At 34.9% G+C, this 24,699-nt stretch overlaps 4 protein-coding genes and 1 pseudogene across 4 annotated transcripts; 3 read left to right on the top strand and 2 right to left on the bottom strand.

Annotated features, from left to right (window-relative positions):
* Nucleotides 1-1,533: 1,533 nt before the first annotated feature.
* On the top strand, nt 1,534-4,441 carry LOC139852526 (pectinesterase-like). The gene is made up of 2 exons (XM_071841824.1): nt 1,534-2,733; nt 3,215-4,441. Exons 1-2 carry the CDS (start codon nt 1,728-1,730, stop codon nt 4,294-4,296), a joined length of 2,088 nt encoding a protein of 695 aa, XP_071697925.1. The 5' UTR covers nt 1,534-1,727; the 3' UTR covers nt 4,297-4,441.
* LOC139852527 (uncharacterized) lies at nt 4,279-14,117 on the bottom strand (annotated as a pseudogene).
* A 532-nt stretch (nt 14,118-14,649) lies between these two features.
* Nucleotides 14,650-15,348, bottom strand: LOC139853544 (uncharacterized). The gene has a single exon (XM_071842932.1). It carries the CDS (start codon nt 15,346-15,348, stop codon nt 14,650-14,652), a length of 699 nt encoding a protein of 232 aa, XP_071699033.1.
* A 1,668-nt stretch (nt 15,349-17,016) lies between these two features.
* Nucleotides 17,017-20,511, top strand: LOC139855990 (serine/threonine-protein phosphatase PP1). The gene is made up of 4 exons (XM_071845231.1): nt 17,017-17,483; nt 18,351-18,910; nt 19,069-19,263; nt 20,182-20,511. Exons 1-4 carry the CDS (start codon nt 17,288-17,290, stop codon nt 20,203-20,205), a joined length of 975 nt encoding a protein of 324 aa, XP_071701332.1. The 5' UTR covers nt 17,017-17,287; the 3' UTR covers nt 20,206-20,511.
* Nucleotides 20,512-22,409: 1,898 nt separating this feature from the next.
* LOC139852719 (histone H3.2-like) lies at nt 22,410-22,960 on the top strand. The gene has a single exon (XM_071842047.1). It carries the CDS (start codon nt 22,463-22,465, stop codon nt 22,871-22,873), a length of 411 nt encoding a protein of 136 aa, XP_071698148.1. The 5' UTR covers nt 22,410-22,462; the 3' UTR covers nt 22,874-22,960.
* The last annotated feature ends 1,739 nt before the right edge of the window (nt 22,961-24,699 follow it).

The following is a 24,699-nucleotide window of genomic DNA, read 5'->3' as shown; positions in this document are numbered from 1 at the left end:
AAATTTTCGCACCCAATTGAGTCATTGAACGGTTACACCTTCCTCGGAATGCTTCATTTACACTTAGATTTGTAACCGGCCCCAAGCCCCACCATTTATATACTCTCTCCCAAACTTCAAACGAGTGGCGACATAAGAAGAGTGAATGATCAATCGATTCCAAATCGTCGTCGCATAAAAGGCATCTTACGGAGTCAAGATCAATCCCTCTTTTGTCTAAATCAACATGAGTTCGAATGCGTTTCTTTAGGGCCCTCCATATCAACACCTCAACCTTGTTCGGTACTAGATTATTTCTAAGGGTTTCGTTCCGCATCCTGCTATCCAGAAGGGATTTCTAATCGATTAGTCGAGCAAGTTTGTTCACCATTCGATGATAGCCTCCTGACCCACGTATCCCGAGCTCGATCCTGTTTATCGTAAGAACATAATAAATTAGTTAATTGTTGAAGTTCGTCACATGCTCGGCCACTCGGATTTCGAACCCACCTCCATGTCATCTGCCCAGATTGATCGACCCACTGGACTCTGTCTTTGATCTTCACATTCTGATCAGCCTCTAGATGATGCAAACGAACGAATTTTGACTTCAAAGGAATATCGAGCGGCCTTGGTTCTTCCTAGAACTTGTGTCACTCCCGTCCAAAGCTCAGCCCTGTTTTGACTTACAAAGGATGTTCCAAAGCTCAGCCCTGTTTTGTCAATAGAGATACCTGCACGAAGAATATTTAGCCAAACGCCGCCTTTTCCTTGTGGCACGTAAGTACCCGAAGGAATCAGCAGGCCATTCGACCCATGTATACTTTTCACAATGGAAACCCATAATGAGTTTGCCTCAGTTGTAGCTCGCCAAAGCCATTTACCTAAAAGATCAAGATTTTTACCCCGAAGAGATCCAATGGCCCGACCCCCCCCCCCCCCCCCCCCCCCCCCTTCCTTATTGTATGGTAGAAGGGAATCCTCCCATTTGACTCATGACATTTTTGTACACTCACCCGTCTCGCCCCAAAAAAAAATTCGCCTAATACTCTCTAAATTTTTTATAACACTCGAGGGGGCACGAAAGAGGGAGAAGTAATATAGCGGCAAACTATTAAGAACCGATTTTACAAGCGTTAACCTTCCACCAAAAGAAACCGTTTAAGCTTTCCAATCCGCAAGACGGGAGTTAAATTTAGCGATCACAGGTTTTCAACTTTCAACACGATTCATATTATGTCCAATGGGCAGCGCTAAGTATGTGAAGTTAAAATTATGAAGCAATTATAACAACCACAAGATTATATGCAAACTTTATTTCATCCATAACATCAATTAACTAAATCTGAAAAATCCTGTTTTTCTCTTCTAAAGATAGAAAATGCAAAGCTCTTATTTTTTATTTTTTTCTTCCAAACTTCAACATTTGCACCAAAAAAGGAACCAATCTATAAAGATCTTTCATATATCATTATTTTTCTCCTACTTCCAAAACCAAAAATCATAGGCCTTCTTAAATTTCAAGAAATCTTCAAAGGGGGGGCCTTTGACTCAAAGATTCAAGAGGGGGAGGGTCAATCTTGCACTTTAGGCCCTCTCTCAATCATCAAACTTTTTTTAACAATATCAAAACAAATGTTAATTTGATTAATAGATAGATTGATTGATTGATTGTAGGTGATATAGAAGAGAGAGGAGATAATACAAGAAGAAACAAAGATTTTGTGTTTAAGGGGTAAGGATTAAAGATGGATGGTAAGAGCAAAGCAAAAATTGCCATACTTACGGTGGCTTTCGTGGTGCTTCTAGCCGTTGCCATTGCGCTAATTGTTGTAATGAACAAATCTTTCGAACCAAAACCTGAGAACACGAAAGCTAACCATGAGGAAGATGTTAAGGCGTCAATCAAAGCCGTTTGTGAAAACACAGATTACCAAAAGACTTGCGTCGATAGCCTCACGAAAGCACACACTGATTCAACGGATCCTTATGACCATGTAAAGACCTTGTTTGAGGTCACAATCAAACAACTTGAGGATTCTGCTAACAACAACTCACTCATGAAAGAAATTAATTCCGACCCAAGAACAAATGATGCTCTCAAGGGTTGTAAGGAGCTTGCAGGCCTTGCTATAAACGATCTTAAAAGATCTTTCGAGAATATAGATATTGTTAGTCTTAATGATGTCAGTCAAGCGCTCGTACAGCTCAAAATATGGATGAGCGGTGCAATAACGCACGAGCAAACATGCCTAGATGGATTTGAAAAAACCGTAGGAGATTCAGGAGAGAAAATGAAAAAATTATTAAACGAGTCAATGGAGTTAACAAGTAACTGCCTTGCTCTTATAACGGATTTTTCAGAAATGTTTCAGTCGTTTGTGGGACAGCAGGTTAGCACGAATCGTCGTTTGCTTTCTCTACTCAACAACGATTATAATCTTCCTGAATGGATAGATGTTTTAGACCGAAGAATATTGGAGAACGAACCCAAGAAAATCAAGCCAGATGTTACTATTGCACAAGATGGGACTGGAAACTATCATACGATTAACGAAGCTTTAAAATTCGCTCCTGTTGAAGCGAAGAAGACGTACGTTATCTACGTTAAGGAGGGTATATACAAAGAGATCATACGTATACCTAAAAACTTGACTCATATAATGATAATGGGCGATGGCCCTGATAAAACAAGAATTTCAGGAAGCTTAAACTTCATTGATGGAATTACCACGTATCATACTGCAACTGTTGGTAAGCAATAACCATAATTCCTACTTAAGGTGCATTTGATTACCTATTGAATGGTTCAACGCTTAATACTATTAATATTTCATCATTCACCATTCAACATGTTTGTTTATGATTTCTGAATGACATTTGGTGCTGAATGGTTCAGAATTCAATGTTGAATAATTCAGAGTTGAAGTTGAAAAACTCTACTAACCATTAAACATCTAAATTTTATGTAATACCCTCTTTAGATTATATCAAAAGTACTTATTAAATAACAATATTGTCTTTTTTATTCATGCAAAAGGTTAATAAGGTAATTTTACATCATTCATATTGTTCATTCAAAATAATTATCGAACATATTATTGTCCATTCATTCAGAAACTTTAATTTTTTCAAATTATGAACCATTCAGCGCTTGGTCTCATACAAATTTGATTAAAAAGTATTTATAAGAAAGTGGCTAACTAGATATGAACTAACAATTGTATATATGCAGCTGTTGGTGGAGATTTTTTCATGGCTAGGGACATTGCGTTTGAGAATACAGCAGGTCCTGAAAAGCACCAAGCAGTGGCGTTGCGTGTTAGTGCAGACCGAACAGTCTTTTATAATTGTCGTATGGATGGTTACCAAGACACTCTTTACGCACACACCTACCGTCAATTTTATCGTGAATGCACCATATCAGGCACCATTGACTTTCTGTTTGGAGACGGTGCAGTCGTGTTCCAAAACTGCATCATGGTTGTTAGGAAGCCGATGGACAACCAGAATTGCATTGTGACGGCACAAGGACGAAAAGAACCTCGACAACCAACTGGATTAGTCCTTCAAAATTGTAGCATTGTCGCCGATCCTCTGTATTATCCGGTCAGAATGCAACTTAAATCTTACCTTGGACGTCCATGGAAACAGTTTTCAAGAACGATAATTATGGAATCGTTTATCGATGATTTGATCCAACCGCAAGGGTGGTTACCATGGAACGAATCGTTTGCTTTTGACACACTTTATTATAGTGAGTTCAATAACCATGGTCCGGGATCATCTAAAGCACAACGTGTTAAATGGCCAGGCGTTAAGGAACTATCTGCAAAACGAATAAACCGCTTCACACCGGGAAAATTCATCATTGGTGATTCGTGGATCCCACCCACCGATGTGCCTTATACCGCAGATTTCATGTTTGAACCTCCAAAAGATGATTCTAAGGACGATAATGATGACAAGAAATCTAAGGATGATGACGATGACAAGGATAAATCTAAAAAAGATAAGAAAAAAGAAAAGAAGGAAGATAAAAAGAAAAAGAAGAAAGACAAGAAAGAAAAAGATAAATCGAAATCGGATTCCGATAAGCCACAAGCACCCGCGTCAGCACCAACACCAGCACCAGTACCGACACCGACACCAGTACCAGTATCAGCACCAACACCAGGCGAAAGTCCTGGAATCGAACCAAAGGTTATACCTGAGAGTGAAATAAGTGCACCAACTTCACCTAAAACGGAAGTATCCCTAAAGACCGAAAGAAAATCTTTCTTTAAAATGATGCTTGGGAAGTACTTAAAACCATAGTTTCAAGTTACAGGATTAGTTTGAATGTTATTGTTGTTATTAGTTCCAATGGGGTGTGCCACTGCACGCCCTTGGATTATGATTAGAAGCTTATGCTACTTTACATTTGTGAATTACAAGTTTTACATGTAATTAATATTCGTATACTAACATGTATATATAGATACGCGAATAATGGAAGACATACACAACCCCAACACGATTTTAGTACACTGTAGTGTTCGTTTAGAGATGCGATATCATCACAAATGACCATTCTTGTTCCGCGGTTAACTTTTTACAGCAAAAGTCAATGAAATTTACGCGGTCCATGAAATATTGGGTCAAACCACCATAGCCAAATATGAAAGCTCAAAATTCCTGTAACTAAAAAAGCTCGAAATTTCTGTGACGGGTGATACAAAATGTCACGTAAACTAGAAGGAACTCTAATTGAACGTTTGGATATGAATACAATAAGACCTCTTTCAGGCCAACTAATAACTTATAAAAGGAGTAAGAGAGCATAAACAAGGAGAAGGGTATAAATGGACGTACGTGACATTGGCAACAAGTAATACAAGGTTTGTTTTAATGTTGCAAACGTTGTATTACAACAAAGCCTCTGGCCATAAACTCAATCCAGATGTTCCATCTGCAATAAAAAACCAAAACATATTAATTACCAAAGGCAGCCAAACCACAATTGATCAACTTGCTAGACACTGTAAATCTGGTTACAGGTTCTCCCAACAAATATTTATTCACTGAAAATTTATTTATAGATTGTTAACGGTATAATTTTTTCTAATGAAAAGTACCCTTTAAGCGAATTTCGACATGTTTGACCCATTTAAACCGTTTCCTTTGGAGCCAATTTTTTACTTGTTTGTTACTTAGGTCAACCCACACATAAACAAATAGGTTGAAACAGTAACCTCTACACATCCCCATTTCTAGCAACATTTAAATTTTAATGTCACTTGCGCATCAACATCCTTATAGAGAAGTAATTATATTTATCTATATAACTATATAAAACCATCACAAAATAACCCAATGGTTAGGGCCCTGAGTTCCTTACAAGAGGTCTCAGGTTCAAATCATGTCTAGGACGAATATTTTGTGGTGGCCAGCGAAGGGTTGGAAACAGCCAAGGTGTAATCCTGTTGGGTTGCGTACATCATAGTTTGTGGTCTGATTACTCGCTCTCCCGGGTAGCCCCAACAGGGATAAACTTTCTACCTTTATATAACTCTATGTAACTGCTGACATGAAAAAAGAGATATCTCTACAGAGAGTACACACATGGATCTATAACAACATTAATAAGAGATGGATGGCAGAAAATTCCTGTTGGAAATTTAGTGTAATTGAGGGATTTAATCTACACTTGTAAACGGGTTAGGAGGTACGGAGTGTACACCCATTAAGTGATAGATTGCCCGGACCCGAAAGTGGTTTTCCATTATCACAAATTTGAGTGATTACGGAAGTATTATTCCTGCACTAGGCGAAACATCTCCATCGTGGAAATAAAACAAACAACTTTATGTAAAGGATTTGTTTTAGATTTGAAAACGATTTCCTAGATTTGGTTGTTGGAAATAAAACAAACAACTTTATGTAAAGGATTTGTTTTAGATTTGAAAACGATTTCCTTGATTTGGTTGTTGGAAATAAAACAAATAACTTTATGTAAAGGATTTGTTTAGATTTGAAAACGATTTCCTTGATTTGGTTGTTGGAAATAAAACAAACAACTTTATGTAAAGAATTTGTTTTAGATTTGAAAACGAAATTAGTTAGTGAAACATCTCCATCGTGGAATAATACTTATTTTTGGGTGCCTATAAATAAGGACTATCATTTATGAGAATAAGATATACGAAAAAACACCTTAATACTCTTATGCAAAAGAGTTCTTGTTTACTGCCAATAACAAGAACTAATCTCTGTCTTATCCCAAAGTGATATTCGTGTAACCCAGGCAATAAGGGTCGAATAATTACTTTCGGAAAGTGATACCACGATTCAGTGATTTATCCGGCTATCGATTATTTTACCTTACACGAAATTTCAATAAAACCTCCAACAATCGAAAGTAATTATTCGTTATAATCGATGGCGGCTACGATGAAACACATGACGGCGAATTTCTCCAAACTTGATAAGTTTGAGGGAATTGATTTTAGGAGATGGCAAAAGAAGATGCACTTCTTTCTGAGCAGCATGAGTGTGGTGTACGTACTCAGCACACCAATTCCTAAAGATCATGGTGATGATGCCACTATTGAACAAATTCGGAAAAGGTGCAAGTGGGAGAACGATGACTACATCGCTAGAGGTTTAATCCTCAATGGTATGGCTGATTCCCTTTTTGATATTTACCTAAATGTTGAATCTTCTAAAGAACTATGGGACTGTTTAGAAACCAAGTATATGTCTGAGGATGCTTCTAGTAAAAAGTTCCTTGTGAGTAATTTTAATAATTACAAGATGGTCGATTCTAGACCGGTCTTGGAACAATACAATGAGCTCATTCGTATACTTGGTCAATTCACACAACATAAGATGAACATGGATGAGTCTATTCAAGTCTCAAGCATAATTGATAAACTACCTCCATCTTGGAAAGAATTTAAACATTCTTTGAAACATAAGAAGGAGGAGTTAACTCTTGTTGAGTTGGGTAGTCATCTGCGTATTGAGGAATCCCTCAGGTTGCAGGATAATGACAAGCCAAAGAGCAACGAAGTTGCTGGTACGTCTGTTGTCAATATGGTGGAACATAAAAAGTTCACTAGTAATAATGACAAAAAGGGCAAACGTAAACATCAAGGTTATAACAAGGCTAATCCGAACAAGAAGTCTAAATTGACTTGTTGGAAGTGTGATAAAACTGGACACATGAAAAAGGATTGCAAGGTTATTTTTGGTAATAATAATGCCAAAGGATCTAGCACAAGCGGTTCGGGAAATGGTTTAAACAACCACAACTCGAAAGGTCAGAATATATTTAATAATTCAAATGAGAATTATTATGTTTCATATATATCTGAGGCTTATTTTGTGCAGGATGATGATGTCGCGTGGTGGGTTGACTCGGGAGCCACACCCATGTATGCAAGGATAGATTTTGGTTCAAGACTTACGAGTCCGTGACTGATGGATCAATTCTTCATATGGGAAATGAGTCAACGGCCTCTGTTCATGGACGTGGAAGTGTGGATTTGTGTTTTAGTTCTGGAAAAACTATTTGTTTGTTTGATGTTTTGCATGTACCACAAATAAGAAAAAATTTGGTTTCCAGTAGTGTGTTAAATTGTTGTGGTTATAAACAAGTGATTGAATCTGATAAGTTTGTTTTGTCAAAACATGGTATGTTTGTTGGTTTTGGTTATTTATGCAATAGAATGTTTAGACTTAACATTAATCACTTGAATGTTAATTTTGCTTTTATATCTACTTCTAGCATAAATAATTCTACACTTTGGCATGCTAGACTAGGACATATACACTTTAAAAGAATGCAAGATATGTCTAAAGATGGATTAATACCGGTTTTTGACATGAACAATGAAAAGTGTAAAACGTGTATGTTAACAAAGATCACTAAGAAACCATTTCAAAATGTACATCGTGATACTGAAATTTTGGAATTAATACATAGTGATTTATGTGATTTGCATGCTACTCCTACTTTAGGGAACAAGAAATATTTTGTGACTTTTATTGATGATGCTTCTAGATTTTGCTATGTTTATTTGTTACATACTAAGGATGAAGCATTAGATAAATTTAAAATATTTAAAACTGAAGTAGAATTACAACAAAAGGCTTTGATTAAAAGACTTAGAACAGATAGGGGAGGTGAATACATTGACCAATCGTATTTCCAATCCGTTGGTATTATCCATGAGACCACAGCTCCTTATACTCCACAACAAAATGGTATATCTGAAAGGAAGAATAGGGTCCTTAAGGAAATGGTTAATTCCATGTTATCCTATTCGGGTTTAAGTGAAGGATTTTGGGGGGAAGCTATGTTAACAGCTTGTTATTTGCTTAATAGAGTTCCTAACAAAAGAAACAAGATTACACCTTATGAACTTTGGAATAAAAGGAAACCTAACTTGAATTATCTTCGGGTATGGGGCTGTAGGGCGGTTGTAAGACTACCTGATCCCAAGAAGAAAAGTTTAGGTGAAAGAGGTATAGATTGCATATTTGTTGGATATGTTGAACATTCCAAGGCATATAGGTTCTATGTAATAGAGCCTAATGAGTTTGTCTCAATCAATTCTGTGATTGATTCAAGGGATGCAATCTTTGATGAAAATCGATTTTCATCTATACCTAGACCAAAGGATATGATTCCAAGTAACAATGGAATCAATAAGGATTGTAATGATGAAGTCTCTGAAAAGGCTGTTGATCAGTCACTTGAGCTTCGAAAAAGCAAAAGAAAAAGGAAACCTAAATCATTTGGACCAGATTTTCAACTATACTTAGTTGAAGGTTCTAGGGATGATGTTTCTACCCAATATTCGTATTGTTTCAATGTTGATGATGATCCTAAAACATATGATGAAGCAATGAGGTCTCAGGATGTTGCATTCTGGAAAGAGGCAATTAATGATGAGATAGATTCTATCATGGGCAATAACACTTGGGTGTTAGCTGATCTACCTCCTGGTTGCAAACCATTGGGTTGCAAATGGATTTTCAAAAAGAAGATGAAGGTGGATGGAACTATTGAAAAGTTCAAGGCAAGGTTAGTCATTCAAGGCTTTAGACAAAAGTCTGGAATTGACTATTTTGATACCTATGCTCCCGTGGCACGTATCACTACCATTAGACTGCTGATTGCTTTGGCTACGATTCACAATCTAGTTATTCACCAGATGGATGTGAAGACAGCATTCTTGAATGGTGAATTGGATGAGGAGGTTTATATGAACCAACCTCAGGGCTTTGTCATGCCAGGAAATGAAGGCAAGGTGTGCAAACTTGTGAAATCCTTATATGGTTTGAAACAAGCACCTAAGCAATGGCATCAAAAGTTTGATGAAGTGATTTTATCTAGTGGTTTTAAATTAAACCAAGCAGATAAATGTGTATATAGTAAATTTGATGATTCTGGTAAAGGAGTTATAATTTGTCTATATGTTGATGACATGTTAATCTTTGGGACTGACCAAAGTCAGGTTGATTTAACAAAAGAATTTTTGTCATCAAAATTCTCCATGAAAGATATGGGGGAGGCTGACGTTATCCTTGGCATTAGGATCAAACGTGAAAGCAAAGGAATTTCGATTTGTCAATCTCATTATATTGAGAAGGTGTTGAAAAAGTTCAATTGCTTTGAATGTAATCCTGTGAGTACCCCTGTTGATCCAAGTGAGAAGCTTATGCCTAATCAAGGTGAAGCTGTATCACAACTTGAGTATTCTCAGGTGATTGGCTGTTTGATGTACGCCATGACTTGTACAAGGCCGGATATTGCTTTTGCTGTGGGAAAACTGAGTAGATATACTAGTAATCCTAGTACTCATCACTGGCAAGCAATTAGGCGGGTACTGAAGTACTTGAAGAAAACTATGGACTATAGTTTATCTTATAATGGGTTTCCTTCGGTAATAGAAGGATATTCTGATGCGAGTTGGATAACCAATATTGAAGATCATTCTTCAACGAGTGGTTGGGTGTTCTTGCTTGGAGGAGGTGCTATTTCATGGGCTTCTAAGAAGCAGACATGTATTACCAACTCAACGATGGAATCTGAGTTTGTTGCTTTAGCTGCTGCTGGTAAAGAAGCAGAATGGCTTAGAAACTTGATCCATGAGATACCATTATGGCCTAAACCTATAGCACCCATGTCTATCCATTGTGATAGTGCTGCGACATTGGCAAAGGCTTATAGCCAAATGTACAATGGAAAGTCTAGACACTTAGGTGTCAGACATAGCATGATTCGTGAACTCATCATGAATGGGGTGATTTCTATAGTGTTCGTGAGGTCACAATAGAATTTAGCTGATCACTTGACGAAGGGATTGGCAAGAGACTTGGTGAACAAGTCTGCTGTGGGGATGGGTTTAAAGTCCACATAAATTTCTAATTATAAGATACCCAATTCCCTTCTGATGAAAATTAGAAGTTGAATTCAATGTGGAAGGCTTATACTTAGAAATTTGGAGTACAAAATTTTGTATCATTCCAAAGTAAGGTATGTACTCGGACCTGTTGAAGGTGAGGATGAAGTTTAGCTTCTTAATGGTTAATTTGAAAAAGTGCAATAGCAGGTGCATGACTGAAATGAACTACCTATGTGAATGTGAAGTTTTGCCGCTTCAACAAAGCTTGGACTTTTGCTTTAGATACATTCATGAATGGATATGGACACATGGCTTGTAAAGTGTCAGGATAGCTTTAGAGTATTTGAAAACTTATGTGTATGTTATTTTCAGTTATTCAAATGGGTTGAAGGGTTCAATTCTTAGAACATCCCGATTCTCGAATATTTGGAATGTGCAATGTACTAAGGTGAAAATTCAATCTTCAAGATATTTTCATTTATGCATAAGTTTTTGTTTTAATTTGTTTAATTCTCATGAAACGAATTGCACTAAATTGGGGAGGATTGTTGGAAATTTAGTGTAATTGAGGGATTTAATCTACACTTGTAAATGGGTTAGGAGGTACGGAGTGTAGACCCATTAAGTGATAGATTGCCCGGACCCGAAAGTGGTTTTCCATTATCACAAATTTGAGTGATTACGGAAGTATTATTCCTGCACTAGGTGAAACATCTCCATTGTGGAAATAAAACAAACAACTTTATGTAAAGGATTTGTTTTAGATTTGAAAACGATTTCCTAGATTTGGTTGTTGGAAATAAAACAAACAACTTTATGTAAAGGATTTGTTTTAGATTTGAAAACGATTTCCTTGATTTGGTTGTTGGAAATAAAACAAACAACTTTATGTAAAGGATTTGTTTAGATTTGAAAACGATTTCCTTGATTTGGTTGTTGGAAATAAAACAAACAACTTTATGTAAAGAATTTGTTTTAGATTTGAAAACGAAATTAGTTAGTGAAACATCTCCATCGTGGAATAATACTTATTTTTGGATGCCTATAAATAAGGACTATCATTTATGAGAATAAGATATACGAAAAAACACCTTAATACTCTTATGCAAAAGAGTTCTTGTTTACTGCCAATAACAAGAACTAATCTCTGTCTTATCCCAAAGTGATATTCGTGTAACCCAGGCAATAAGGGTCGAATAATTACTTTCGGAAAGTGATACCACGATTCAGTGATTTATCCGGCTATCGATTATTTTACCCTACACGAAATTTCAATAAAACCTCCAACAATTTCATGGAGCAAAGAATTTAAATATATGATATCAACTCGGTGTTCATTAAAATAACATGATACCAAAGCTTTATTAGCCTAGCGGCATCGAGATGCCCCTCTAATAAAGAAGTTACGGGTTCAAGTCCATGGGTAGACAATATGTATGTGTATTCATGAAAGTCGAAGTGTGTGAGTTGTCTTTCTAAAAAAAAGCTCAAATACCATGTTGAAAAGTGACGTTTCGGGCTGGCCCAAGTGCCAACCCACACAAAAAATATACTCTTTTCCATTTAAAACTTCATCAATAACTTACAATGTATGTTAAATGTTCAGTATAAACACTATAACAATTTATCAAATTCATATATTTTGAATACACTTCCTATTTGACCCAATTACAATATAAGTAAACATTAAATTTACCAATTTAAGCTGTCAGAGAAATAATATAACCAAAATTTATCCGTTAACGGTTCAAAATTGCCCCCACTACTTCCTACAGATGCACTTGATATCCTAAACAAAAAAACTACACGCATTCTTATAAGTTAAAATGTCCACAAATGAAAAGAACATACGACGTTACCTTCCAGAGGCCATCATTAAGATAATGCATATTATCCACACCAATGCCCTTATTAATTGCTTTTCTGCAGTAATAAGAAGATCGTTAACACCAAAACATTTGTTCGAAGCTTAGGTGAAATCAGAGCAAATTATATACATATACTTACATATCTTTTGCTGACATTTTTGTAAAGCCAATAGCAAGAGGATGTTGCTTTCCTTCCGCCATTATAGCCTGAAACAGTTGCAGAACAACCAGTTAACTAATCGCTATATATTAAAATAAGTATGTCTTAAAATTAATACAAAATGGTAACAACCAAATAATGCATACCGAAAAATATAATACTAGCTACCAACTGAAACTAACATTTAATAGCAACAAGAGTTTTAGGCTTCTGATTTACGTACCACAGGAGTTTCAGCACCCACTTCCTCATCTAAAACACCTCCAGGAGACGTAAGACCTGGACACATAATATTAGCGCCAGCAAGGACAAACTTTATTGCGCCCCTGTCTACTTGTAGTTTCTTCATTATGGTTGGGTCTACGTGAATATACAAATTTCAATAGTGGAAAATAATTTAATAAGAGGTCCGGTATGAAATACAACATCAATGAAATAATGATGCTAGACGTTAAAGAAAGGTTAGCTAAGCAAATTAATAAAGAAGTTAGCTACTTGCACTGTTGCACATATTAATATTTAGAGGTCTACTTAAATTGTATTGACAGATTAAGAGACAAGAAATACAAATTTAAGAATCTCCCTCAAAAATCCTAATTACATCATTACCATGATTGATAAGTATGAAATATCAGCAGTGGCGGAACTTGAACCCGAAATTCGATGGGACGGATTCAAAAACATAATAAAATTTTCAATCCTGGCAGGGGTAAACACTAAAAAAAACCTTATTTTTTAGTAAAATATTTTTTTTTTTAGTGTAAATTTTTTTTTATCCGGCAGGGGGCCCTACCTGTCTCTACTATCTTCCATCATTGGAAATATGTAGCATAAGTTTTATATACTTACACTGATGAAGAAGCCGTAGTGTAGGCATATACGGCCCGTCACGTATGTTGAAAAACAACGGCACATTGTTCACCACAACCAGATTCAGATGATTTTGACTAATAACAGCATTAAAACAAAAACGCCAAACATCGTCGTTACAATCTGGTTCGAAAACGTAACATATAAAAATAGCATATATAGAACGTATCAAAAAAGGGTAACCATTTAGCAACAATAAGAGGAGACTTTTTCGGAAGCAAATCATCCAAAACCAGTTTTAGTCCAGGATACTGCATAAAAAAGAAAAAAAAAAGTTTCTGATATCAGTAAATTAACAATCTTAAAAACAAGTGCATTGACAAAAACTCTATATATTTAAAAAAAAAAAAAAAAAAAAATGCAGGCAGAACCTCATCGGCAATACTTTGTCGAATTCTTCGTTGAACGGAAGCTTTCACTTGATTTTGGCCTGATACATCTTCTGAAGTAAACCTAATAAGATTACATTACACTTTTATGAATTACAAGATCGTCTAATTATATTATTACCGCAAATTGTGATTGAAACTACGAATCTCATTTCTAAACCCTAGAACATTGTACAGTATTTCGATACTGAAGATGTAAATTTATACAACACAGAATCAAAACATACGTACATATTGAAATACGAAAAAAAGATAAAAAAGCATTAATCATCGTGGAGAAATTGAAAAAGGAACTTACTTTTTGAACATTTCAATCGATGAAAGTAAAATAACAAAAAATAAAATATACTCGGTAGTTGGGAATATTTGTGTGTTGTAGGGTTTAAGCAGGCAGTTATAGTAAAATGTTTTTGATGTTGTGTGGCAGACGGTTTTTGGGGTTGTATTTGATGACCAATTTTTAACAGGCTATGATTGTTCGGTACGAGAGCTTTTCAGAAGTTTATAAGTTCAGTCTCTCTCTATCGTAACTAAACTATTCATCCTCTTAACTTTCTACAACAGCGCCACATCAACACAAATATCCTATAACTAACTCATAACTAAACACTCCCTATCATGACTAAAACAATACTCCTCTTAATATACAACGTACAAGCAATAAAGCATCAAGTCCAACAATAAAAAGTACTGGGACCCGCAATTCCTATAACTGTTCCGTTAAATCTATGGTGAAAGCTGGTAACTAAGTGGTGCCTATGGTTAGTTACGGGTAATGAGCGGGTAATGGGCGGGTAACTAACCATAGGGGTTGGTCTAAACTAGTTAAAGATAGTGATTTAAGATATGAAGAAAATAGAGTAAACTACATTCCCTTTCCTTATTATAAGTTATATAACATATCATTAGTTTTTTTAGAACATCAAATTTATAAAACAACCACCTCGCAAAAGCGAAGAAACTAAGGAGGGGAGCAACCAAAACAACTACAATGGCTTAATTAGCCAATCGTTCCAACTAATGTTTACATGTCCTATATCCGATAACCAATTATACGAATACATTCTAATCAAATCGAAAAGTACTTGTTTCTTCAATCTAGAAGGGTCGAATAGAAAAGCATTACGATACTTCCACAAAATCCATACCAAGGCCGCAACTATGTTGTAGATCCGAAGTTTGAGACCCGAAGATAACTGCACCGATTGGTACCAATAAAACCATGAGTCACAGTCATCAAACGTAGGCAACTGAATATCAGTCCATAGTCTTACTTTCCTCCACACGCCCGAAGCAATATCGCAAGAGAATAATAAATGTGATAACGATTCCACACTATGAGAACAGAACAGACACCTGATATCATTTATCTCCAAACCTCGAGAAGAAATATTCAAACGAGTGGACAATCTATCCAATACGAATCTCGAAAGAAAAACATTCACCTTGCGTGGAAGCAATTTCACCCGATAAATATTGACCGAGTCTTCTTGAAGGTAAGAAATATCAATGCACCGTCTCGTGTTAGCAACATTAAAATTTCTATCACTAGAAATCGACCAACTCCAACCATCTTTAGAACTCGAAAGATTAACACCACTAAGTTCCGAGACCATATCGATAAGCTGATATGCTGAACCTGATGAGTTGATTTCTACTCGTACTATTTTAATTTCATCTTTCATTTGATTTTAGCACCACTAGAGGCGAAGCCAGAATTTACAGATGCGGGTGGCTTACTCGATAATCAGATAATTATATCAAAATAAACTTGGATCTTGAGGGAGACTTACAATTATTTGCGCATAATAATACAAATGAAACTTGGGTCTAGATTGGGCATTGAGGGAGGCTTAGCACCCCTCAGTCCTCCTTGTCTCCGCCCTGAGCACCACTAACATTGCTAAACATCTTACCATAATACTATCCATCACAATACGGCTTAATGATTGGTGAATAGATATCATTTCAAAAGGCTTCAAGTTCACACCTCATTAGTATTAGATATTAAGATGGTCAAAGAAAAAAATCGGTAACGTTTACTAGATAGCCTAATTAGACTCATTAAATGTGAGTAAAAAATACTCAATACTCACCCTTCAATGATATTTTATCATGATTTTTCAAACTTTATATCTTGTGTTTATCTTGAAATAATTAAAAGGCATAGTAGACTTTTTTTAGTTTGTTGCTTTTTGGTTAAAACAAGGTACAGAAAGTGTTGATAGATTCAAGTTAAAGCAAGATCATGGGATACATCCACTAAAATTAACCTTCTTCCAGTTCTATACATAGCAATAGCAATGATAATTACAAGGTTGAGGATAAATTTGTGAGATTATGTATTATTATTTATCGTTGTTGCATAACTTGTATTACTCCTTATATATCAGTTAATGTCCACAATTAACTATGCTTGTAGTTTTCTAAATGTCCACTAATTACACTATTCGTCTAATAAAAACGCATAACATATATATCTACTAAAAACGCTTTTATCGGTTATAACAAGATTGGAAGCTCGGGCATTGTGGCTAAACTAATCTCAGGGTAACTACTCGTTTTGCGAGCAATCTGGAGTCATTATGGGCGAACCTTCGTAGCCATGAGGGAATAACTGCAACTGCCTGGAATTGAACCGATGACCTCCACTATAAAAGGACGAGCCCTCAACCACTACACCACCATCCCTAGTTAACAACAACGTATATGCGCGCATTGCAAATACCAATTATTTGTATATAACAACTACCTATATGAATACAAATAGTTAACTACATATTATTTGTATATGTATATGTATGTGTTCTTTGAAAATGTCATAAAATTTGTGAACATAAAAAACCAAAAATTGGTGTTGAATATATCCTTTTGAAACTATATTGTTGATGTTAGGATTAGAAGCGTCACATATTACACTGTATACAAATGGCGAAGATGGAGGGTGTTTTTCGTTGAATAGACGGCACAAAATCCCGTGTAAATTTGTATATGTATATGTATGTGTTCTTTGAAAATGTCATAAAATTTGTGAACATAAAAAACCAAAAATTGGTGTTGAATATATCCTTTTGAAACTATATTGTTGATGTTAGGATTAGAAGCGTCACATATTACACTGTATACAAATGGCGAAGATGGATGGTGTTTTTCGGTGAATAGACGGCACAAAATCTCGTGTGTTTTAGTATATAAGGCATAATAATTAATACAATTATCCAATCTCTTCGAATATTCTAAATAGAAAAAACATGGAGTATCATTTTATCCAATAGTTTTTACTATGAAGAACTAAATGAAAAAAAAAAAAAAAATTAAAAGGGTGGAAAATTAAAAATTAGAAAATAGAAAACGAGGAGAGCACGCATGCTGCGACTCGGCTCACATGATAACATAATCATCATCCCTTTCACCAACACCACCTCTTCCTTCCAACTCTTTCCATTTATTTTCAATCCATTTTCCGATTATCATATTTTCTCTTGATTAATATTTATATTTTTAAATATATAATTCAAATTCATTTATCCTAGATTTTTTCTAATAAGCTTGCTGATCAATACAGATATAGATACATAATTATATAACCTGTATGAATGAATGAATGAATGAATGAATGAATGAATGAATATGCTGAAAGTTGAAAACATGATGGAAAAAAAGGTACTAGACGATATAATCAGGAGATTGTTGGAAGGCAAAGGAGGAAAACAGGTTCAATTATCGGAATCTGAAATTCGTCAGCTCTGTATCAACGCTAGACAAATATTCCTTTCTCAGCCTATTTTTCTTCATCTTCGTGCTCCAATTCGAATTTGCGGTATTAAATTTTCATCAATTACTGCATGTTTATTGATATAATTATGTAATTGTTGTGATTTTGATGCTTAATTAAGAATTATATTGATATTGATTCGACTGGAGTATACCGTTTGTGTTATCGATTTAACGTAATATCTGTTCTTTTAGGGTTTGTTTGTTCTTAAGTGGGATTTGTGATGCAAAAGTGTATTCAATTGATGCATGTTAATTATTTTAATTTGTGTAATTTAGTGATGCTTCCATTTGAGTTTTTGAGTTTAGGTGTCTGTGGTTTTTGGTGCCCTAATTTCTTCAATTGGTTGACCTTTATGGCTTCTTATGTTATTAATCACGAATCATGATTCGAGTCTAAACTTTCTTTCAATTTTAGTTGAGATGTGCTCCTTAACTGAACATATGTTATTGTGTGGTTTTGATGCTAAACTATACCAATTATTGATTCAGGCATACATTTGATCTATTGCATTCAGGTGTTTACAATTTTCGGCGCCTTAAGTTTCCCACTACCGGTTAAATTGTAACCTTCTAGGTTTTTTTTTTTTTTTTTTTTTTTTTTTTTTTTTTTGTGTGATTGCCCGGATTGTGTATAATTCCTATTTTAGGTTCTGGTAGATTAGGAATTACTTTGCTTATCTTAGAGAAAAACTGAGGATGTAGGGTTTTGTTGCGCAAGTAAAATATTTAAATTGTGAATAAATGAGTTATGTACCATTGTCTTTTCAGTCAGTTTTTATTTACTCTATTTTCCTTTACTTATGATATTATTTAATGGTTCAATGAATTATAATGAAAATTTTAGCTATTGCGATCATATTTGTTATTTAATGTTTGATTGATTATCATGTATGCTTACCTTTTGTGACAGGTGATATACATGGACAATATCAAGATTTGTTGAGGCTCTTTGAATATGGTGGTTATCCTCCCACTGCAAATTACCTTTTTCTTGGTGATTATGTTGATCGAGGCAAGCAAAGTTTGGAAACAATATGTTTATTGCTTGCTTTTAAGATAAGATATCCTGATAAAGTGTTTCTTTTGAGAGGAAACCATGAAGATCCCAAAATCAACCGTGTTTATGGATTCTATGATGAATGTAAACGGAGATTTAACGTTCGTCTTTGGAAGATATTCACAGATTGCTTTAATTGTTTGCCTATTGCTGCATTAGTGGATGAAAAGATCCTTTGCATGCATGGGGGACTTTCACCGGAGCTTGAGAATTTAAGTCAAATAGAACAAATCGAGAGGCCTACTGAAATACCTGATAATGGACTTTTGTGTGATTTGCTTTGGTCTGATCCTTCTTCTACTTCAGAGGGCTGGTCAGATAGTGATCGAGGTGTTTCTTCTACTTTTGGGGCAGATGTAGTTTATGAATTTCTTAAGAAGAACAATCTGGACCTTATTTGCAGAGGTCATCAGGTAATTATATATACAAGTGTTAGCTCAATTCCCTCTGTCGCCTACATCATCATAATCACAATGTGGATGTACTCAAATGATGCATATGTAACTCTTTGAAGGTATCATGGGGTTGTGTATTACAACTCTTTAATGAAGTTTGTCTTTGTGAATTACAGGTGGTAGAAGATGGCTATGAGTTTTTCGCGAAAAGAAGGCTTGTTACAATATTTTCAGCTCCAAACTATGGGGGAGAGTTTGACAATGCGGGTGCACTATTGAGTGTTGATGAATCATTAGTGTGTTCTTTCGAGATATTGAAGCCACTTGATAATGTGCAAAAACCAGGCACTTCTAAGGCACCTCTAAAAAAGGTATAATTAATTTGACTCCTTATTGTCCTATTTAAAGCTCTTTCTTTTTCTATACTACATGGTGGTGGTAAATACAATTTCCTTTTCCACTACAGCTAGTATCTTTTTGACGTTGAGATCAGATAGATTGATTGCTTATATAAGATAGATTCAGACAATTTCCTTTTAACTTACATACTTTTATATGCATTAAAAGTACATGTGGATGACTTGCACCCCTTGCCTTTATAGTTTATGATTTTACCTGTTTGACTCGTTAGGATAAAGGATATTCTAGATTCATTCCCTCATAAATGGGTTCGAATGTGCACACTTTAAATATGCAACTATGTGTGCGTTCAAATGCATATAAATCATTTGAAGTCTGGGTTGAGTATCTTTGACCTTAAGCGCCAAATTGTGTATCTTAATATGAACAAACCCATGTCATGTTAGGGTGCGTTTGATTACCTCATTGAGAATGGTCCAGCGCTGAACCATTCAACATTCAACGCGTTTGTTTTTGACCTCCGAATGACGTATGTTTTTGAATGGTTCAGCGTTTATGGGCTCAACCATTCAGAGCTGAACTACTCTCTTAACCATTAAGAGCCTAAGTGGACCTACATTTTATGTGATATACTCTTTCAATTATATCAAAATTACTTATTAAACAATTATTGTTCTTCTATCAATGCAAAATACTAATAAAGTAATTTTACATCATTCATACTCTTCATTTAAAATAATTATCAAATAAATTATTGTCACTCAGGACCAACTTCATTGAGAACCTTTGAACTATTCAGAATATAAACCATTCAATGCTAAATCATCCAGTTTTATCAAATGCAACCTTAGTTTTTGTATCCATTGTAGTATTGTACATATCACATCATACTGTTAATTTAAACTTTCTTCTTGTTATATTTGGAACAGCCACCCAGAACGGGAACAGCCTAACAGAGTATGCGTTTATTAAAAGAGAACCAAGTTTGATAATTGTTGGATCTTGCAGAAAGATCCCATCTCAAATTTGTGTTTCGGAGGATCAAACGTTTAAGAATTGCAAGCTAGAACTAATATAGACCTTGTTTGGAGAAACCATATGTTTTGATGTAGTTGTAACGAGTGTCATTTTTACCTTTTGCCACTAACAAGTTAGTAGCTGTATATCAGTTATGATTTCCATCTTTCTTGTGGAGATGATTTGTGTGTTGTTGATATGCATAGCCTCTTGAGATCTAGATGGCTGACCTTTTCAATTACATTCAATTAAAAAAAAAAAAATTGACGATCCATTGGCTCCCAGTTGATCCTCTAATCAACTTGAAATATAAATATTACAAAATTGGTCGTTGAGGTCAGAATCTTGCATGAGAGTTGGTATATATTGATGGAGACGGGGAATAAAAGTTTGGTTGATAGATAGTGACCTACGTCATCAATCAAATGCGTAGTCTCTTGTTGTTAATTGATCCATCGATAGAAACTACAAATTTGAGTAAATTATCCACCTTCATGAACTCCATTTGATGCTTAATTTGCATCCTCCATATCAATTCTCGCGAAAGATGTTCCTCATACCCGGTCATATCTTTTAGGCTTTATGACAAAACGTTTTGTTACTCGATTTGTTTTGAATACGAAATACAATGGTTTGTTGGCTACTGATTTGCATCCAAATGGTATGCCGGTTCATCATCGTTCTGATGAAGGGCTTATTAACTTTTGTTAAACATGATACATTATTTACGGTCTTTACTTATACGAGACAGTGTTTACTGTGTGGGAAAAAAAGAAAGAAAAAAAAAGTTGGATGTAAAATGGTCCAACAAACATTATGTTGACACTCTGGTGATGTGCAAAAGGTGTGCAGTTTAAGTGTTTAATTACAATAACTTTTATATTTATATTATCTAAATTACTTATCACTTTTAACACACTAACGAACAACAAAACCCGATCAAGGTAGTACAGTAATTAGTAAGTTAAAATTCGTCCCAAGAGACTACGGGTAGCGGATAAGAGTTGTCTTCTATTATCTAACTCTTACGAAAGAATTAGATTTATTATGGAAAGGGACAAAATACCTGCGGTACGTAAATCAGTTTTGTAAAGGGAAAAAAATTCATATTAGTTTAAATGGCTATGATTTTAAATTTTCAAACCAAATAGTTTATGGTTTTAAATGACGAATTCTCATTTGAAAGAAAACCATCGCTTAAAGTTAGTGATCGGTGCCTTGAGATCTTTGTAATAGGTATCAAGTTCAAATTTTGTTGTGGTCGGGGAAGAGTTTGAAAAATGGTAACCGATTAATTCAATTAATCCACGTACACCACAGGTAAAAATACCCGTCCTTCCGGACAACCCGAACAGGACAAAATTCTATCAGATTATAGTTTGAAAGGGAACAAGAGACTTATCACAGTGGTCATTATATTGTCTAACATTTAGAACATTTGACACTACCGTTATAGTGTAACCTTTTTAGATTCGTAGTTAAGAAGCAACATATTATCGATAGTATAAGCGTAAATGTGTTTGATTGATTTTCTAGTTGATTTCTAAAAACTTGATTAGATTGAAATATTTGAATGTCAAAAATCTTTAATCTTTTTATAATGGACAGTGATATTTTCAACAATAATTTTGATAAATCTATTTATTTTATGCATTGACATATTGTACAGTAAAATCTCTTAATTCGTGAAATGAGTGAATTTATCAAAAACGTTAGAAAATATTATCACATTTTTGTAATTTACTAACGTTTCTAGCACCCTTGCGACTTTAATTAAATTTATGCCCTTAAAAAAAAAACATATAATAGGAGACTATTTTCTCACGATACAGCACTGAATCGGTCTTCATGTTTTTGATGTCTTGATCTAGATTAAAAAATACGACCGTATTATTATTTTTTTTGTAAAAAGTAAGTACATTATTTACATGAGTTTTAGAATCACATCACATGGATCATGATCCGAGTCATTCTATTATTAACCGTCCGATTCAATATCAATCAAACGGCTGATCTCTTCACCCCCAAAATTTTTTTTTTTTTGGAACTTCAAAAATAAAAAAATTATTCCCGCTAACCTAAAAGCCCCAATATAAAATCCTAAACAACCACCGCCTAAATCCACCAACAATTCCAGATCTCTCTAAATCTGCAACACTCTTTCTCCTTCAATCATCAAAATTAAATTTTCACATGGCTCGTACTAAGCAAACAGCAAGAAAATCAACCGGTGGAAAAGCTCCGAGGAAGCAATTGGCAACTAAAGCCGCAAGGAAATCTGCACCGGCGACCGGAGGAGTGAAGAAGCCACACAGATTCAGGCCGGGAACCGTTGCTCTAAGAGAAATCAGAAAGTACCAGAAGAGTACCGAATTGCTGATAAGGAAGCTTCCATTTCAAAGGCTTGTGAGAGAAATTGCGCAGGATTTCAAAACCGATCTCCGATTCCAGAGCTCCGCCGTCGCCGCACTTCAGGAAGCCTCTGAAGCTTATCTTGTTGGACTGTTTGAAGATACGAATCTGTGTGCGATTCATGCCAAGAGAGTTACGATCATGCCCAAGGATATGCAGCTTGCTCGTAGGATTCGTGGAGAAAGAGCTTAGAGCTAGGGTTAGGGTTTCAGTTAATTAGTGCAGTATGTTTATGTAAGCGTATGATTATTCTCGGTTCATTTTAATGATAGTGACGATGACGATGCTTTTGGTTATATATTTCTACTTTTGCCAACTGATTATTATATTGCTCTATAATTTGACCACTCACGAATTCAAGTTTTCATCATCAGAGCTCATATCCTATTCCTTTGTATGTTTTGAAACTCATTAAAACTGAAGAAATCATTAGCACAGATTAAATCGTGAATTAATCGATTAATTCACTAATTATTTTGCAACTTAACTCAACAACATACGTTGTTTAAAATAGCGGTTGGCCGAATAGCTTCTAAAACCTTGAAACCTTGAAGCCTAATCCAATATATCAATCGAACGAAATTCCTCATTCGATCTCGACAAAACCCATCTAAAGCTCCACCGATGATAAAAGACTTGCCCAAATATTGAAAGACCATTTAAACCACATATGGTTTGACACCAAATGGTGCACACCCCTAATAAACCACACATAGTTGATCAAATAATATGGTTTCTTTAATTCATTAGTCAGATTGCTCGAGGTTATAATAGTATCATTAATTGACACATCTAAGGTTGAGTTTTGTGTGATTATTTGATCCACCCTGACTATATGTGCATACTAAAATAACAATATTTGTACAATAACGCAAGTCATAATTTCTTTGTGACTTTTAGCTGTTTTAAATTGTTTAATTGCTTAAACACAAATAAAATAGTACTCCGTATAAAATTAGCTCATGTAATCTCATACTTAACCAATACACATTTGTACACATAATACTTCATCGAAAGGTTCATGGTTTTTTTACTTTTGAATGGAGCGCATTCGACACTTATCAACATCACAACACGACGCTTTTCTAAATAACTCATCAATCTATACAATGCGCCAATGCGGTGCCTTCGCATAAATGTGCCGCGTCATTACTTAAACAGAAACCATGACCAAGATGGGAATGTGTCGTATTCGATAAGAATGCTGCACATTTCCCTAGTTCCAGCATTTTGACAACTCTAAACCCATTTTGACACTTTAATGCTTTACCCCTATTTGCTACACAACTTAAAACATCCAACTATTGCATAAATCAATTGAAAAACACAATGACTCAAGAACGTCTTAACTCAAAATTAAACTTTTAACCACACTTTCATTTCATTCTTTCAAAATTTATAACAGACTTGACTTTTTGACACTACGCCAACAACTTCAAACATTCCAATTCCAATGAAAGTTAATGACTCAAACGCAACATTAACAAAAGCATTACCATTTGCTTACTATGAATCATTATAACAAATATTTGACACCCTTCTAACACGTTCATCATGTACAGCAGCTTGATTTTTAGCCATTTCATTATACTGTATTTAGCTTTTTAATTCCTTGCTATCTCCCTTTTATGTTTGGCCCGTGCTTTAACACATTCATCATGTGCAGCAGGCAGCTTGTTTTTTAGCCTTTTTCATTATCATTGGCCTTTTTATTCCTTGCTACTGTATATCCCTTTCTTCCAGTGAGAATATCTGTGGATACCTGACAGTAGATGTTCACCACAAAAGTTGTAATCAAAACACACGACACGTGTATATGTATATCAAATATCAGATATATATATATATATATATATATATATATATATATATATATATATATATATATATATATATATATATATATATATATATATATATATATATATATATATATATATATATATAGGGGCAGTATCAATGGGGAAGTAATCAATCGAGGGGAAGCGGGGGGAAGCAATTTTTTATTTTTATTTTTT

The sequence above is a fragment of the Rutidosis leptorrhynchoides genome, chromosome 6 (genome assembly GCF_046630445.1).
Source record: "Rutidosis leptorrhynchoides isolate AG116_Rl617_1_P2 chromosome 6, CSIRO_AGI_Rlap_v1, whole genome shotgun sequence".
Taxonomy (NCBI): Eukaryota; Viridiplantae; Streptophyta; class Magnoliopsida; order Asterales; family Asteraceae; genus Rutidosis; species Rutidosis leptorrhynchoides.
This window is presented reverse-complemented; position numbering and strand designations above follow the sequence as displayed.

Excerpts from the sequence above, each read along its gene's own strand:
- LOC139852526 (XM_071841824.1), top strand. The coding sequence starts at position 1,728 with ATGGATGGTAAGAGCAAAGCAAAAATTGCCATACTTACGGTGGCTTTC. Across the intron at positions 2,734-3,214 it reads GTATCATACTGCAACTGTTG|CTGTTGGTGGAGATTTTTTC; the intron begins GTAAGCAATAAC and ends GTATATATGCAG.
- LOC139853544 (XM_071842932.1), bottom strand. The coding sequence starts at position 15,348 with ATGAAAGATGAAATTAAAATAGTACGAGTAGAAATCAACTCATCAGGT.
- LOC139855990 (XM_071845231.1), top strand. The coding sequence starts at position 17,288 with ATGAATATGCTGAAAGTTGAAAACATGATGGAAAAAAAGGTACTAGAC. Across the intron at positions 17,484-18,350 it reads TGCTCCAATTCGAATTTGCG|GTGATATACATGGACAATAT; the intron begins GTATTAAATTTT and ends CTTTTGTGACAG. Across the intron at positions 19,264-20,181 it reads CTAAGGCACCTCTAAAAAAG|CCACCCAGAACGGGAACAGC; the intron begins GTATAATTAATT and ends TATTTGGAACAG.
- LOC139852719 (XM_071842047.1), top strand. The coding sequence starts at position 22,463 with ATGGCTCGTACTAAGCAAACAGCAAGAAAATCAACCGGTGGAAAAGCT.